Source organism: Anguilla anguilla, chromosome 18 (assembly GCF_013347855.1).
Source record: "Anguilla anguilla isolate fAngAng1 chromosome 18, fAngAng1.pri, whole genome shotgun sequence".
Lineage (NCBI taxonomy): Eukaryota > Metazoa > Chordata > Actinopteri > Anguilliformes > Anguillidae > Anguilla > Anguilla anguilla.
This window is the reverse complement of record NC_049218.1, coordinates 7,521,631-7,539,486: the sequence shown is the minus strand read 5'-3', so window position 1 is coordinate 7,539,486 and position 17,856 is coordinate 7,521,631. Positions and strand designations below refer to the sequence as shown.

The 17,856-nt window shown below is 43.3% G+C and overlaps 1 protein-coding gene across 2 annotated transcripts; it reads right to left on the bottom strand.

The window, feature by feature from the left end:
* Positions 1-1,238: 1,238 nt before the first annotated feature.
* npy4r (neuropeptide Y receptor Y4) lies at positions 1,239-17,773 on the bottom strand. Of its 2 annotated transcripts, none has more exons than XM_035400473.1 (2): positions 17,600-17,773; positions 1,239-4,266 (listed from the first exon to the last, which is right to left on the bottom strand). In XM_035400473.1, the coding sequence occupies exon 2, from the start codon at positions 4,186-4,188 to the stop codon at positions 3,094-3,096; it is 1,095 nt and encodes a 364-aa protein (XP_035256364.1). In that variant the 5' UTR covers positions 4,189-4,266; positions 17,600-17,773; the 3' UTR covers positions 1,239-3,093. The 2 variants fall into 2 exon arrangements, with proteins under 2 accessions (XP_035256364.1, XP_035256365.1); XM_035400474.1 differs by lacking the exon at positions 17,600-17,773 and adding an exon at positions 13,281-13,400.
* Between the last annotated feature and the right edge of the window lie 83 nt (positions 17,774-17,856).

Below are 17,856 nucleotides of genomic sequence, written 5' to 3'. Positions count from 1 at the left end.
AGCTAACAAGCTAACAAACAGCAGCTTGCAAATGACAGGTGAGTTAATTTTTGCAGCCAAAACCAGCTGGCAGTCCAATAAGCAGCCGACGTAGCAGCTGAAGCTAATTCAAGCTTTGAAAAACACTATCGTGGGACATATTTGGAATGTCATTGTAATTTATTTTATATGGTAGACCTATATTATATTTGATCTATATACAAAAATCAAATTCCCTCTGGCTGCCCAAGGGAGCTTTCTGTGCGTGTGTGTGTGTGTTACTTACTAGTGAGTTGTTCGACAGTCATTGAAATACCAATACATTGATATACACTGAATATGCCTGTCTTTGCTGCAATACATCCTAGTGATGACATACATTAGCATGCACAAGAGTGATACTTTTTGTTTGTTTGTTTTGAATCCCAAGGCCCATTCTCCAAAGTGAATGCAGGTATTTTTCAATACTAATCAGACATCTTAAATACATATCAATCAATCATGAAGCTGTATTTCTGTGAAGACTTTGCTAATTCCAAACAATGAACAAGGAGCAGCTGCAGACATGTTAAGCATATACAAAAATAACACATCTGTTCATAACTGTTTTGATAGAACACCTGTGTCACATTCAGAAGAAGCACTGCTCAGTGGAACAAGCTAACAGCAAAAGTTGTTGCCTGCAGCTTATGCTGGTACAAATACTAATTTTTTTTTTTTAAATACAGACTAGCAGTATGTATTTGGGGGGGGGGGGGTGTTGGGGGTGGGGGGTAGGGGGCTGAGAGAGTAAAATAACAGTCCGGAACTTAAAAACATGTACCAGGGAATTGTATGTGACAACATGGGTCAAACACATTCTACACAAAAGGTCAAACTGTTGACCTTTGAATTTTTTGATATCGTACACTATTTAGAAATGAAATTTTATGGGTCAGTGGTCATCATATGGGGTTTTTTTTTTCTTCAAATGGAGAAGCTACACAGAGAAGAGGACAGAGGTCAAAGGTCATGTATACCAAATGTCAGGTGAGTCAGAAATGTATGAGAAGAGTCTGTTAAAGGCAGTACTCCTCACATGATAGATGTAACGTTAAAGGTCACATAGCATTTGCTGGTTCATAAAGTGTGCCAGTTTATTAGTGTAACTTCATGAAGCACTATAAAATTATATACTGTAAGTTCTCCTGTTGAACAGATATTGATTACGGATATGAATAATTTGCTAGTGGAGAGCGTTAATATATGCTGTGCATGACTGTTTTTTACTTTTAGTTTTATTTTTAATTAGGGTATTGGAGGCATTTGCAATAATGGAAAGATTACTGTCTTGACACATTCAGATATTTGATCATGAGAAAACAATATTTTAATAGCTGATGCATTAAAGAAGCCCATATGACCAGTCACATTAGTGAAAATGACCGGTTTACATTTATTTATCATTACAGAAAAACATGTACTATTTCTCTTCATTAAATATTGTTCCAGGCAATATCAGATATGTGACAATGGTGATCTATCAAAACCAAATTAGCACAGGGGAAAAGACCCATATTTCTCCAGGACAGATTTGATCAACAGAAGGCTTTCGTTTCAACATCAAACGCAATCTCAGTGCCAGGCCATGGACAGTCATGTAGGATAGCAATCAAGCTCTCTTAAATCCAGACCAGCGGAGAAAAACAAAGCTGGTTTAATCCAGACTTTAATTAAATCCAGATAAATCACGGACATGTTTTGTGTTTTGGAGTTGTTTTCCTTTTTGGTTTATTCAGCCGTCACAGCATGTAAGTTTGATGCACGGTTACTAGCATGATATAGTTACACCATATTTTACAGTAGTCTATGTAGCTCATGCCTACAGGGCATGTTGTTCTGAAAATACATTAACCCTTCAAGGTGTAAGATGACGAATACGTGATTAGAATGTTCTTAACTGAACATTCTAATGTTGATGTAACAATCACTACTGGTAACAGAAAGAGAAGTAGCTCTTTCTAAGCACTGGCTTAGAAATTCTTTTTTTTGTTTAAAGCATTCCAAAAAAATCTACTCTTCAAAATGCATTAATCAAACAAAACATGCTTTTCTTGTGTGGAATAATATAATTGCTGTGTATACAATACTGTGTTCTTATGTGTAAAGTTTCATAAAAGAATTCTGGGTGGGAAAGAAATGGTGCAATTCTGAAACCATTAGTTCTGAAACCATTTCCCTTTGCATTTCTGATATTATGAAAGCAACTTTGAAAGTGAAATGCAAAGCATATTCTACAAAATCCTGTATATCCTACCATTTTAGCAAATGTTTCTGTTGAAATAAAATAACAGGAAATATTTTAAGAAAAAAAAACAAAGCCAAATAATTTAAAGTTCCTTGAAATATTTCTTCTTTAAAATATATATTTACAAAGGTATGTACTATCAGTATGTGATTTAACTGCAGATTGTAGCATCTACTTTTGGTTCTAGTGCATTTTACATATTAGTAAATAGTACATTCATTTTTGAAAAGTAAAACGCATACATTCAACCAATTTACATTTTTCTTCTAAGCAAAGAACCTTTTTTTAAAGATACTTTGTCCCCTTCATTAACTGTTTTAACATACAGACTTTCAGAATACATGTATGGGGACAACTGTAACACTGTAACTTCACAGTACACATACAGTATAACACCAATACTGCACAAGTAGCTATCTGTTGATTCATTTATACTGTAATTGCACCATAAATAGGCTGTACTTTATATAAATTGTTCTCAGTGTACCTTATCAGGAAGTGTACCCACCCAGTGAAGCTGGCCGAGGTGCATTCATTTACAGACTTGTGTTTAAACGGTGATGCTCTTGAGTATCATCACAACCACAAAACCGATGACTTCTTTATGCATAATGCGCGGCCCGTCTTCAATACAAACTCACACTTCCCAAAGAGGTATTAGTCCCATCATTTAGGATATCCACTCAAAAGCACATTCCTAACAACCTCGATTGGAACTGCTAGAGAGTATTCGGCTTGAACTTCGTCAAGCCCGTTCAGTCTCAGCCCAGTCCGGGCAAGTGTGTCCCCAGCGCTTCCCGGAACCATCCGCAGGTGCGGCCGGGCCTTCAGACGGAGTTGTTGCGGCAGTTGATGCGCAGCGAGGTCTTGGAGAGCTCGGTGTGCATGGTGGAGAGCGGGAAGTGCTCGTACTTGTCCTCCAGGGGGCGCCGGCAGCAGTGCAGCAGGGCCTCCTTCACCTCCTTCTTGAAGTTGCTGTTGAGGAAGCCGTAGATGACGGGGTTGACGCAGGTGGAGGCCATGGCCAGCAGGTGGCAGAGCGAGAAGACCAGGTCGTGGTGGTCGAGCAGCGCCTCGTGGTGCCAGTCGGCCACCGCGTTGAAGGCGTTGAGCGGCAGCCAGCAGACGGCGAAGCTGGCCACCAGGGCGGCGAGCATGACGTTGACGCGTCGGCTGCGGGTGGCACGGCGGTTCTCGGCGGCTCCGCCTCCGCTGCCGCCGCCGCCTCCGCCGCGGTCCAGCATGTTCCGCCGGCGGCGCAGGCGGGCGAAGATGCGCAGGTAGCAGACCAGCACGAGGAGCAGCGGCGCGCAGTACTGGAAGAGCAGCAGCCAGGTGGTGTAGGCCAGCTTGTGCGCGCGCGACGGCCAGCTCTCCGTGCACGCCTCCCGGTCGCGCAGCGGCGGCGGCAGGCTGCGGTACGGCTCGTCCGTCAGCGTGTGGAAGGCCAGGAAGGGCAGGGAGGTGAAGCAGGCCAGCGTCCAGATCAGCACCACCGCCAGGTAGGCCTGCGGCGCGCTGGGCTTCCAGCCGCCGGGGTTGAGGATCAGCTGGTGGCGCTCCAGCGCGATCAGCACCAGCGACAGCACGGAGACGGTGACCGAGGCGCACTGCACGAAGGGCATGAGCCGGCACAGCGTGCCGCCGAAGGCCCAGTGGTCCATCAGCGTGTACGCCACGGTGACGGGCAGGCAGAAGACGCACACCAGCACGTCCGACACCGACAGGTTGGCGATGAGGATGCTGGTGACGTTGGCCTTCTCCTTCTGCCGGACGATGACGCAGATCAGGCAGGCGTTTCCCAGAAGCCCCAGCAGCATGACCGCGCCGTAGGAGACGGCCAGGAACACCGTCAGGCCCGGCGACATCAGGCAGTCCTCCAGCAGGCAGGACTCGAGGGTCGGGCGCTGCGTCCTGTTCATGCTGCCCAGCGGGGCTTCCGCCCGCCGCTCAGTGGCACGGCCTCGAACCCGGAACAATAGCCTGCCGCAGACCTGGACCTGCACAGACACACACACACACACACACACCCGTTAACGAACCCAGACAGACCTGCACAGACACACACACACACACACACCCGTTAACAAACCTAGACAGACCTGCACAGACACATACACCCGTTAACGAACCTAGACAGACCTGCACAGACACACACACACACCCGTTAACAAACCCAGACAGACCTGCACAGACACACACACACACACACACACCCGTTAACAAACCCAGACAGACCTGCACAGACACACACACACACCCGTTAACAAACCCAGACAGACCTGCACAGACAGACACACACACACACCCGTTAACAAACCCAGACAGACCTGCACAGACACACACACACACACACACACACACCCGTTAACAAACCCAGACAGACCTGCACAGACACACACACACACACACCCGTTAACAAACCCAGACAGACCTGCAGACACACACACACACACCCGTTAACAAACCCAGACAGACACACACACACACCAGTTAACAAACCCAGACAGACCTGCACAGACACACACACACACACACACACACCTGTTAACGAACCTAGACAGACCTGCAGACACACACACACACCCGTTAACGAACCTAGACAGACCTGCAGACACACACACACACACACACACACACACACACCCGTTAACAAACCCGGACAGACCTGCACAGACACATACACTCGTTACAAACCTAGACAAACCGGCACAGACACACACACCTGTTAACAAACCCAGACAGACGTGCACAGACACACACACACACACACCCATTAAAAAACCTACACAGACCTGCACAGACACACACACTCGTTACAAACCTAGACAAACCTGCACATACACACACACCCGTTAACAAACCAACACAATTGAACAATTGAAAATTTTCCTTTTCTCAAATAAATAAATTCAATATTTGTCTGGCTGAAATACAATACGCCTTGGCTACTCAATCCTGGCCTGTCACTGTCTGTAACCTTCCATTATAACCAGGAAACAACACACCAGACTAAATTACCACCGGGGCCCAGAACGTGTGAATGGATTTTAAAAGCCTGCTGCATTATGGGTCCTAGGAGCACAGAAAAAAGAAAGAAAAAAAAGATTCTGAAAGCAGCTCAGCAGTATTGCAAAGAGATTTTCTTTTTTAAACGGTTGAGTCAGAGTTACTTTTTTTCTCTGGAGTACCAAAATTGTGAAGGCTACAGTTTGATTGTGACTTACATCCATTTCTTTTTCTTTTTTTGTCCAATTGATCTTTCACTATTTTCTACACTACTATTTTTCTGATATTTATTGTACGTCTGTGTTACATGATTGTATTAAATTGTATAATCGTATTACACAATTGAACATAAAATGTGAAATTAAAAAAAGAAAGTTTTCCTTTATAACTAGTTAACCAGAAGATCCCACTGAGATATAAAATCTCGTTCATAGACTTCTCAAGACAGCAGCACAACACACGCAGTTACAGTGTGGATACAGTAACAGACCTGAGTGACTCACTATACAACAAACGCTCAACAAAAGACAGTAAAAGTTTAATGTAATCGCACAGGGCACATGGGAAGTTCACTGAAACACAACAACAGTTTGTGTCGCATGATTTCATTTTCATACAGGTTATGATTTCATTTATTTAGAATTTTAAGTTTAAGGCGTCACCAAGGGGACTCCATTGCTTAAATTCGAACACCCGGCTGTTCCAGCCATTCTGCACAGGAGCACTTTTCCCGCCTTTTTCTGTTCCCGTAGCGAGCCCCTCAGATTGTCCTTAGCAACAACCTGCATCACCGGGCACCAGTCCACCTAGCAACAGTGTCCTTATCCACTGTGATCATAATTTGGCAACAGCTGCCACAGCTTCTCCAAACGTGTGCAGAAATTCTGGTTCCCGTTAAAGCAGGTGGAAAGGCTTTCAGTCTTGCTTGCCCCTGCCCATGAACTCACACTAAAAAAATCCCCCCCCCCCCCCCCCCCCAAAGTCAGCTATAACAGTATTTTCCTAAATAAAGTGCAAATAATTCTGAAAACAGCAAAGAGAAAAGTGCTGTTCTCGAATTCGGCAGGAGAATATAAACGTCACAAGGTAAAAACTCATGGGTTCGGCTACCTTGGAAAAAGGCTGGTATATTTCTGTGCCAGCATTAAGGAGCAAGGAGAAGAGGGGCAGCCAGAGGGGAAATATGCTCATTTCCCAAGAAATTATTTCCCCCGTTGAGCGTAAGGGTAGAGATTTCATAAGAGATTACTCCTTCGCATGTGATCAAGTTCAGGCGGTGCGAAAATGTCTACTCCACCGCATGTGATTAATGCAGCCGTCACAGAGGCGTGGAGGCTGCAGAGTGAAATCAAGACACTGTCGGCTACACGCGTGACAGAGCACACACACGCGTGACAAAGCACACGCATGACAAAGCACACGCGTGACAAAGCACACGCGTGACGGAGCACACACGCGTGACAGAGCACACACATGACAAAGCACACGCGTGACAGAGCACACACGCGTGACAAAGCACACGCGTGACAGAGCGCACGCGTGACAGAGCACACGCGTGTGCCAATCTGCGCTGCAAAGTGCACGAATGGTGTAAGCTGCTGCAGATGGGCCTGCTAGTACAAACCGAGGGCTCCAGCATTGGGAGAAAAACATGCAGAGATAAATAACTACATGTTTCTCAAGTCACGTTGAATGACTTCAGACACACTTGGCCACTGATTTCTATGGTACTGTAGGTGCGACTATAGCTCATCCATCTTCACTTTTAGAAACAACATCTTAAGATATCCCAGCACCCCCCACAACCTTGCCCAGGATATGCGGGTATAGATAATGGATGGATGGATGGACAGATGGATATTCCACTTTTGTTATTTCACTTATTTTATTTCACTGTCATTGCCTTTTATTTTATTTATTTTTATTTCACTTTACTGTATTTCTTTTGTTTACCTAATTTTACATATATTACCTCTGCTTTATTGTACTTGTTTTTATTACTACAATTTTATTGCTAGAGTTATTATTGATGGTTTCATTATTTTTATTTTGTCTTTTTATTGATTTCAGTGCTGCTGCAACTCTTTTAAGGATCTTTTTATCTTCACTTTGCATTGCAATCTTGCACGAAAGGCGCTATATAAATAAACTGTGATTTCATTGGCTCTGCACAGCTCATATAAATTCTTACACAACTTCCATCTTAGACTAATACTTTCAGCATACTGTACTCATTTTTTAAAAAAGTTAAAAGCAGCAGCACCACCATTCTCGTTGAAGTGCGTGGATGAGCCCCACTGCCCCGGAACAAACCCAGACCACGCCAGTCCTGACTGCAAGCCGGTAGCCACTCAGGGTGACGTGTAATTGGAGGTCGCCCCGGGGTGAACTCTCATTACCCTCCAGCAGCCTCTGCTGGTTTCCACCGGTTTCCACCGGTTTCCGCTGGGCGCCAGACGTGCGGACAGCGGGTGTGATAAGAGGCGAAGTCGCACCTCACGTCTCATGATTCGGAGGAGGGTGCGTTTCACCCAAAATTCGTAGCCGAGGGTCCAGGTATGAGTATGAGCGCTGACGCACGACTGGGCATTCCAAATTAGGAGAAGGAGTTGAAGGGAAAAAAGCAAAAAAATAAATAAATATCAAAAATAACTTTTGAAACATATTTTAAACCCCAGTGTATTGGTGTGCTACATCTAATTTAATAAGGTTCACATACCCGGCTGCACACTGGATACTGGAAAGTCCCATAGTGTGTGATGTGGAAGATTTGTTTACAGTATCTAGCCTTGATCCTCAGTATGGCAGAGATGCCGATTAGCTGAAATAGCCGTGTGACTGGCGAGCTTCAACGCGAGGCAGATGGGCCCATAGATCCATCAGCTGTGCATCGCATACTGTAAACCACCCGAAGCTCCCAGCCAAAGACCAGCCAGCCATGAAATCACCATCATTGTCCTGAACACAGGTATTAATTATTCAAACTCAGCTCTATATTGGATTTCAGATCAAATATGTTTGAATAAAATGTACAGACAAGATAAGTCAAATAGAAATGAAGAATATAAATCATACTTTCACTTATAGATGTAGAGTCAACTTACATTTAACTATTTAAAAAATCATCCAATTGAGACTCAGAGAGAGAGAGAGAGAGAGAGGGAGAGAGGGAGAGGGAGGGAGACAGAGAGGGAGTGAGAGAGAGGGAGAGACTGAGGGAGAGAAAGGATAGAGAGAAATGGAGGGAGACAGAGAGGGAAGGAAGGAGGGAGAGGGAATGCTTCAATGCTATTTTGCCCTAAAAACACAGTACACCACAGCGGAATATTAGACCATGGTGACTGATAACAAATTGAGAAAGGCATTGACAATGTACAGACTCAGTGAGCACAGCCTGGCCATAGACCCCGGACATCAAAGACAGACCTGCCTGCCCAGAGAGGACAGGCTGTGCTCCCACTGTGATCAGGGGACAGTGGAGACAGAGCTGCATTTCCTGACAGAATGCCCAAAATACCAGGATATAAAGGAAAAACTTATTTTCAAGACACAAACAAACCTGACACCCCAAACCAGAGAGGATATGTGATCTCACATATGTGGATATGTGAGACAGAAGAGATTGAGACAGAAATACACTTCCTTCTACACTGCAATAAATATACAGAAATGGTGTTCTTGGAAAAAAAAAATTAAAAATAATACTACTAAATTTTGCCACACTTGCTGATAAGGGGCAACATAGCTCAGGAGGTAAGACCGATTGTCTGGCAGTCGGAGGGTTGCCGGCTCAAACCCCGCCCTGGGCATGTCGAAGTGTCCTTGAGCAAGACACCTAACCCCTAACCCCTAACTGCTCTGGCGAATGAGCGGCATCAATTGTAAAGCGCTTTGGATAAAAGCGCTATATAAATGCAGTCCATTTACCATTTGATAAAAAATATGACCCAACATACTGGGTGAAGGACATACAGTCCCATTAGCTGCACTGAATGCAGCAACCTGTCATCGATACAGAAGATACAGTCAGCATCTGCAGTTAATTGTTATTTACATACTGTATATTATATGACACAAATATGGCAGTACAGTATGTCAATGTTGTTGTTTATGTTGTATGTGTCCAAAATACTGTATGTGTATATTAGTTACAGGTTGTAGTGTTAATTTTTTTTTTTGTAATTTGTTGTTTTGTTTTGTAACTGTTGTTCTTTGTAACACTTGCATGCCAATAAAGCACCTTAAAATTGAAAACTGAATTGAGAGAGTGAGAGACCAGTATGGCGGACCTTTCTACAGAGTTACTCTTGCAACTTCAGGGCCACCAGAGCAAAAGCATACCAGGAAAAAGCAACAATGTAACATACTCACAACTAAGGACCACAAAACAAAAGAAGAAAAACGTTTCTCCTCTACCCCAAAACATAACTCAAAACTATGAGTATATTATACTAAAATAGGAATTGGTCATTTGTTCAAGTAAGAAGTCCACACAAACTCTATGAGGCCCCTGCTCCGGGGGCTGTTTGTACACAGTTTCCATTAGTGGGGTCAGTCAATTGCAGCCTACAAAAAAATTCCTAAGTTCTTGCAGAACTATATGTGCAAATCCTCTCTGTTTCATTTTTATACAGAAGTGATCTTGTACAATGCGAAGACAGACATAAACACATTAATTTAATGACTTTTCAAATCAGGGCTAATATTTCTTTGGGAATACAATTAATGGGGAAAACCATCTTATAGGGTTCTCATCCCGAGCCAGTCCAGCAGAAAATAAATTTTAAAAAATGAGGCACTCTCGTTGATAAAAGGAATTTCAGTTGCTATGACAAACAGTACAGGGGGCTGCCATGGGGAATACTGAGGGGGGTATTGAAGTGGTTTCCATTAGCTTTAAAGCCACAAATCTACCTAGGGACAGGGAATGAAAGACAGATTGCAAACAGACACCCTGGAAGGAGGAATATTTAACTCTCTATAAAGGCACACTATGCAGGATTTTTTACCTTGAAAACATTATAAAATAAGCATGCTGAGGCATATCCATGATGCACTGGCAATCTCTTGTCTTTATGCACGTACACCAAACTCATATTTCTTATTCTAAAATGAATTGGGCACGTTTCTGGGCACGGTGCTCTTTTCTGTGTGGGCAGGGGGTAAGGGTTAGGGTTAGGGTAGTCGCGGTCTGTCCCTTGCTTACAACAGATAAATTGTATGGGGATAAATAGTGTACAACACGTTAGACATTGAATGCTTATTGAATTATATTTATCAAATTATCATATGGTCACCCTGTGTCTGTGTGGGTTTCCTCCCACAGTCCAAAGACATGCAGGTAGGCTAATTGGAGAATGTAAATTGCCCGTAGGTATGAGTGTGTGAGTGAATGGTGTGTGTGCCCTGTGATAGATTGGCCACCTGTACAGGGTGTATTCCTGCTTCTCGCTCAATGCAAGCTGGGATAGGCTCCAGCACCCCTTGCGACCCTGCCCAGGATAGGGTCAGTGTGATTTTTAAAAATAATTGCATAAGTAACGCCTTGTGTAGTTAAACTTTTCAACCACGACCCTTCAAAAGCAACAAAGTTCTAGAACACCAACTTAGAATTTTGAAAAAGATTTCCATAAAACATATTCTTCAAAGGGTTAAAATAAATAAAAAATATCAAACAAAAATATGCAGGGTTCCCTTTGGAGACTCCACAGAAAGGCTCTCAGGCTTTTAGCACCGCCATTGTCCTCAGATGTGCCTGCACTGTTTATCCAAATATGATTTTCATCAGCACTCACTAATTAGACTAGTATTCATTTTCAAAAATTGATCCCCGCTTGGTTCTGGATTCAATCACAGTTTGTCCTTAACAACGACTTTTAAAAATGATGCAATTTGAATGCATTTGCATTGCAAGTTAACATTGATTAAATCCAGGCTAAGTCAAGGAAAAAAAGAAAACTGAATCCCAGCCTTGATATACAAAGGCACCAGCCATTCTGTTTTAAATAATCACATTTTTGTTCAATCAATACTGAATATGAACGGAAGCCAATGTTTCAGTAATGAGCTTTTCACTATTGTGCTATGTGTCCATACCCCCACATTAATGGCAGGTAGGCAATGTTGGCTTTTTTGTTTGTTTGTTTTTCGTTTTGCCTCAATTATGTATGCATGACTGACATATTTACACTGTTCCGATAGCACACACTTTATGCACATCCAATAGCACTTGTTTGTCTCATGTCCCAAGGTTTATAAATCACATTCACATAGATTTTGGCATATGCACAATTTATGATGAAATCCTTGCCTTTGAATGTGTTTTTAAAGAGGCCTCCTGAGATCTGAAGCAAAAATGTTGCTTTTTAGAAGGAAATCTGATCTGACGCAGCATGTTTGATTACTGAAATACAACTGTTTCCATGCCATCAATCAAGCAGTGAAATCCTTGCCTTTGAATCGTGTTGTTTACACTCAAGCAGTCACACGGTGTTTCGCCGTGTTCCAGGTGCCAGGTAAGTTTTCAGGCCACAGTTTAAAGAATGAGACTTAGGAAGGGTGTAGACCTGGACAGTTAGGGGACATCTCAGGTGTTATTACATTGCATTACATTACAGGCATATAGCAGATGCCCTTATCCAGAGCAACTTACATAACCTTTTACATAGCATTTACATTACATCCATTTATACAGCTGGATATATACTGAAGCAATGCAGGTTAAGTACCTTGCTCAAGGGTACAATGGCAGTGTCCTACCTGGGAATCGAACCTGTGACTTTAGGCTACAAGAATCAAATTTAAGACCAGCTCCTTACCCATTATACTACACTGCCGCACTGCCGGTATAGCAGGACGTCCCAGGACAGGACCGCTTCAAGTAGTGACTGTTGCTAGACAAACAGTGACACCGCAGACACTGCCAAATGGCATGTGGCCTAACCCAGAGCACAAATTACTCGCTGTCCCCTCCCAAACAGGAGTTCTCAAGCCACCTCTCACCCCCTTCCTTCACAGGAAGTCCTGAACTGTAGCTGACTCCTCATGTGGACACGCTGAACCTGCATCTCAAACACCTTCTAAGACAAAATGTCAAGTGAAATTCCCAGGCACTTCCCCCTTTCACTGTGAACAGACCCCCCCAGCTCTGTTTGCTGGGTGCCGCCCGCACTCAAGAAGATAATTTTATCAGCCGGAGAGTGGCCTTACTGTACTGCCTAAGCTGCTGATGCCAGGAAATGAAGAGTACTTACGCATGAAGATCTGAAACCAGAGTCAGAAGAGGGGCACCCGAAACCATGAAGGAATGCTTCCACAGCGCCCAGAGCATTTGAGGAGCCTTTCTATTTTATTTAAGGGGTACGTGAACGAATATTTTGGCAAAAATCCGAACTTACAAAACAGCAGCAAAAAATAAAGCCTTCCCTCCCAGGGAATAGAATGTGAGGGACGGATGAAGTATCCAATGACAAGTCAGGAAGAACCAGATAAGCTGTGTGTGTGTGTTCTGTTCCACCTCTCATCGTGGTGGAGTGAAGGTGCTAGTGTCTCTAATGTGATCTTATCCAATCTGAATGAAACTCTGGCTAGAATTATATATATATCATATAGAAATATATAATATATAATTATCTTTTTAATTGTAATATCTTTTTTTATTTAAAAATAAACACAATCTTGAGCAGAAATAAACATTCTACATGCATCTATTCTCATTGTCTATTTGTTGATGTAAAAGGCTTTTGGGTCTCAAACCAGCCCTATTTTATTAACAGTTTTCTCAACTGAACCAATTCAGTGAAACCATTTAAGGCACTGACGTCTGTGTACAAAGCATGAAGCTAAGTGTTGTCTCGTTGTCGAAATCTATTCAAATTCCCTCAGCACTCAATAAACTTTAAATTTAGAAAATACATCAAATACTTATTTAACTTTGAAAGGTACTGAAAAAGCAAACACATTGTTTTTTTGCAATCTGCTCATAAAAATAAACACGCACAACCACCTGCTGAAGCCAGCTCTCTTAGTCCAGGGGCCGGTCTCCTTCTGAACGACTGCAAATCCCTCCTTGCTGGACTTGCTGCCTCCACCATCAGACCACCACAGCTCATCCAAAACGCCGCTGCTCGTCTGACCTACCGCCCCCCCCCCCCCCCCCCCCCCCCCCCGGACTCAGCCATGTCACTCCCCTTCTCCCCTCCTCCCTCCACTGGCTGCCTCTATTGACTCTCATAACATTCCAAACCTTGGTGCGAGCCTATTGGGCAGCCGAAGAGACAGCTCAGTTACCTCTTCAAAAAGGTCATGAGACCCTGCAAACCATCCCGACCTCAGCAGGCCACTTCCTTTGTGGACCTTTATAGTGGTACTTTTTTTTTTTTTTTTTTGGTTACAACACAAAATTGTTTTCTCGGTTAAAATTACTTATTGATTAGAAATGGGCCGTCTGTGCCTTCTTGAAAATAGACCGCTTTTGTGTTCCTGAGACTTTTGTGTTCCTGAGACTAAGGCAGATTTTTTTCCCTTCTGTACTTTGCTCTGGGTAAGAGTGCCTGCATAAGAGTGTTTTGTATTACAATGTCCTCTTGTATCTTATATTTGAGGACATTGGGTTGGAAGCACATACGTGCATCTTGCTGTTCATTAGTGAAGATCTCTGTTTTGTCTCTCAGCTGAAGGAGGGAAAAAAAGAGGGCGTCACTTTCAGCGTGGTTTTCTTTCAAGCCTGAAAATGTGTCAGCAATAATGAGCAATGAAAAAATATCAGCAGCATGAATAGCAAAAAGATGTGTCTAATAACTGTTATTTCTTCCAGTCCAACACGTTCGGCTTTAAATAGATCCACTCACAGCTGGTTTGAAAATTACACTGGTTTAAATCCAGAAGTGGTAATGGATGCTTTTCTGTAGTAGAAAAAAAAAAAAAAAAACCCCAGTGCAGTGCCAAAAAAAAAACCCAGTTCATCGATTTCAGGTAATTTATGTAGGTTCCAAAAACATACACTATGGAAATTATCTTGTAATTTGGAGCATGAAGGCTACTGTTAGTTTTGTCCTTCTTAAGTTACATTTTAATATATTTTATGATATAAACTGTCATTTTGATGGTATGTTAGACAAATAATATGCACACACACTGAAGCCCACTCCTGAGCCCAATGTCTCATAAGAACCACACTCATGCCAACTGTGACTAGAAGCCTCATAAGAACCACACTGGTGCTGACTGTGACTAGAAGCCTCATAAGAACCACACTGGTGCTGACTGTGACAAGAAGCATCATAAGAACCACACTGGTGCTGACTGTGACAAGAAGCCTCATAAGAACCATGCTGGTGCTGACTGTGACTTGAAGCCTCATAAACAATGCACTCATGCCAACTGTGACTAGAAGACACATTAAAACCATACTGGTGCTGACTATAACTGGAGCATCATAAGAACCACACTGGTGCTGACTGCGACCAGAAGCCTCATAAGAACCATGCTGGTGCTGGCTGTAACTAGATGCCTCATGTTTGATTATAATTCGGTAACTCAGGTTTGGGAAAAAACAAAAAGAAGAAAAAGGAGATAACACAACTGTCCAGGACCATGTTTTTCTACCTTAGCAACCCACCATAGTAACTGGCCTGCAGATGCTTCAAGCCCACCCCTAGGGTTACAGTAGCAGATATAATGTGAGGAAGAAAGTGTGTTTCCTTACCCACCTTGTCTTAGGTGTTGACATTTAATTTAAAAAGTGGTACACAGTTTGCTGGTTGGTGGGATGGTTGGCGCTTCTGTTTTAATGCATTGCATACCTATTCAGAAACCAAACATCATCAGTCATTCGGAAAGTATTTGTGCCAAAAGCCATTCATTTCAGGTTTGGGTACTCAATGTTTTAATCTCACACCCACCAACCCTCTTACTTCATTGGGGGATATTTGAATTTAAATTTAAAAAGCGCTGTTAAAAGGGTTGAAAATCCCCCCCCCCCCCCCCCCCCCCCCCCCTTTCCCCCAACTCAATCACATGGACTACTGATTAAAACGTATTTTTGGAATCCGGCCAGATTAACTTTCAGCCGCGAGTATAATTAGACGGAGATGGGTATTTAAACGCACAGACAGTAGAGAATGCTGATTAAAACCCCTTCGGCATCCGAGGAGTGGATCCGCAGCGGAGAGGGACGGCAACAATGGAGAGGCCGCCGCAGACCGACCGCGGGTTTTACGCCATCACAGCGCTGAGCCGCGGCTCTCAAAGACGGCCAATCGATGAGCTGGACGAGGCTGCTCCCGCCACCAGAGATTTCTGTACACATAGACCCGCCAACTAGCGTCCGGTTCCCCCCTCCCTCAGTCTGATAATTAAAGGAGCAAAGTTTCCCAACTCCCTTGTTTACTACTGCCAGAATGATCATACCTTAGCAAGTCATTGGGGGGCGACAATGCACCACCCCCACCCCCACCCTCACCCCCCCCCCCCCCCCCGTAATGTAGTTTTAATTACAGCAACTAATGTACCATTTGAGCTGGACACAGGTCAGATGACCCCCTGGTTCCAGCACGGGTAATAAAGCATGGGCACTCTGCCATTCATCAATAAATCAAATAACCAGCCATGTCAATCAATCATTCATTCATTCACTCACACAGTCACTTCATCTACGTAAGCCTGACAGGATGCTAAGGCTAGGGGGGTCAGCACCACAGATGACCCTGGCTCAAAGCAAAAACACATTTTTTGTAAAATGTTCTTTCCCTAGCCACTGAGCAAAATCATATCCAATCAACATCTGTGGAATGGCAGCCCTGTTTTCTGCGGGACGTCCCCCGAGTAACCAGAATGAAAGTTTATAAGACGTTGCATCCGGAGATCACCACCTTACCGTCTGTACTCCTCACACTTAATTGTGCTTTAGGGTGAGTTAGAACACATTGTTTGACATTTAGCTATATTTTGAATTTCAGCTGCGGTCTCGGTCAAGATCGGCAGATGCACCGTCTAGATCAGGTGGATATGTCCACTGGACATTGGCAGGAGACCCAAGAACAATCAGAAACTCACTAAATGTGACAGGAATCTGCAAATGAGCCCCAGTTGTTTCTTAATGCCCTTGCACAACACGTTGGCATATTTTTCCAACAAATTATTTTCCCCAACAAAGCAAAGCACTCCCGGGTACAATGTTGATCCCCCTCCCAATAAACGCACTTATTCTCCAACCCTGTAGACTCAGATTCTTAAAACTGCATTATTATTCTTACACGATGTGATATGCACCACGACGCTATTTTAATATGACACCTCACAGGGCGTTCTGGGGCCCCCCCTGAGAACATACAGTTAACATTTCATTAGCCACGAAACAAAAAATGAGCGGCATCATCCGCAGCAACGATGTCAGCAAGTTATCTCTGAGTTCAACACGTCCTGTCTCTCACTGACCGCAACGGAATATTATGCTCCAGAAACATGACAGTCCAGCTTGTTTGCAGGACATCACGTCTCCCGAGTTGTCTGTTCACGTGAGACGTATTTCACCGCACCAGCGGACCACGACTGCGTTCTCTGTGACAGTCAATCTTCTTTACACTACCTCTGTAACGTTGAACCAAAGTGCTACCTCCTTACAGTAACGCTGAAATAATTTACTGTCATTGTTAATGTAATGTTAACGGTTATGTTTCGTGCTAAAGCGCACGCGCAAATAATTTTTGCATTTTCAGTGTTTTGCAGCTTTGAAGAAATACCGGGACTTTGAAAAATATATTACATAACAAATTTATATTCGTCACATTATTATCAAACCCTGGTTCGGTTTGCAATATGTGGGAGAATTCCAAATCAAAAAAGGTTAATGTGTTCAGGTTTTTTCAGTTTAGCAATATACAGCAACAAAGTCAAATATCTGCAGGCACATACTCGTTTTGTAATTACTGTACCGGAGAAAAACTGTAACTATTTTGGCGTGGTATAATTTTATATTTATGAATTCCTAAATGGAATATAATTTCCTATAATTTCATAAAGGCTACACATTTCTTCTGTGAATTAATGATAGCACTAAGGAAAATCTGAACGCGTGCATTGGTCTGAGTGATGTTTTAAAAACCTAATAGCTACTTCGATCCATGACAAAAATAAATAAATTAAAAATTCTAAAGAATCCGCGAAATTTGAGAACGACTTATTTAAACACACGAAATGCACTGAAATGTAAACTTGTGCAGTGCATGCATGTGCTTAATTGCCAAACTCGTGAAACTCTTAAACTGATGCACATCACATAGCCTAATCGTTAGATATTTCGTCGTGGAGTCAAACCTGACTTGCCTGTTCTCAGCTCGTAGACTCTCATCCCATAACTGTAGAGCTCGAGGACTTCCCCAGGTTAGTGTATTCTGCGGAACAGATCCTAAACTAGATGTGCTAGCTCTCTCCCTCTGCCGACAGTAGCGCGGCTCATCTCTATGAAGCGAGTGGCTTTATTGGGCTCACAAAACGATTTGTTGGGCTACCCCAAGTACTTACAGACTGCACATCGTTGCAGGCATTTTTGGGCTCTACTGCCTCTCTGTGGTTGGAAAGGG

Coding starts and splice junctions, on each gene's coding strand:
- npy4r (XM_035400473.1), bottom strand. CDS start 4,188: ATGAACAGGACGCAGCGCCCGACCCTCGAGTCCTGCCTGCTGGAGGAC.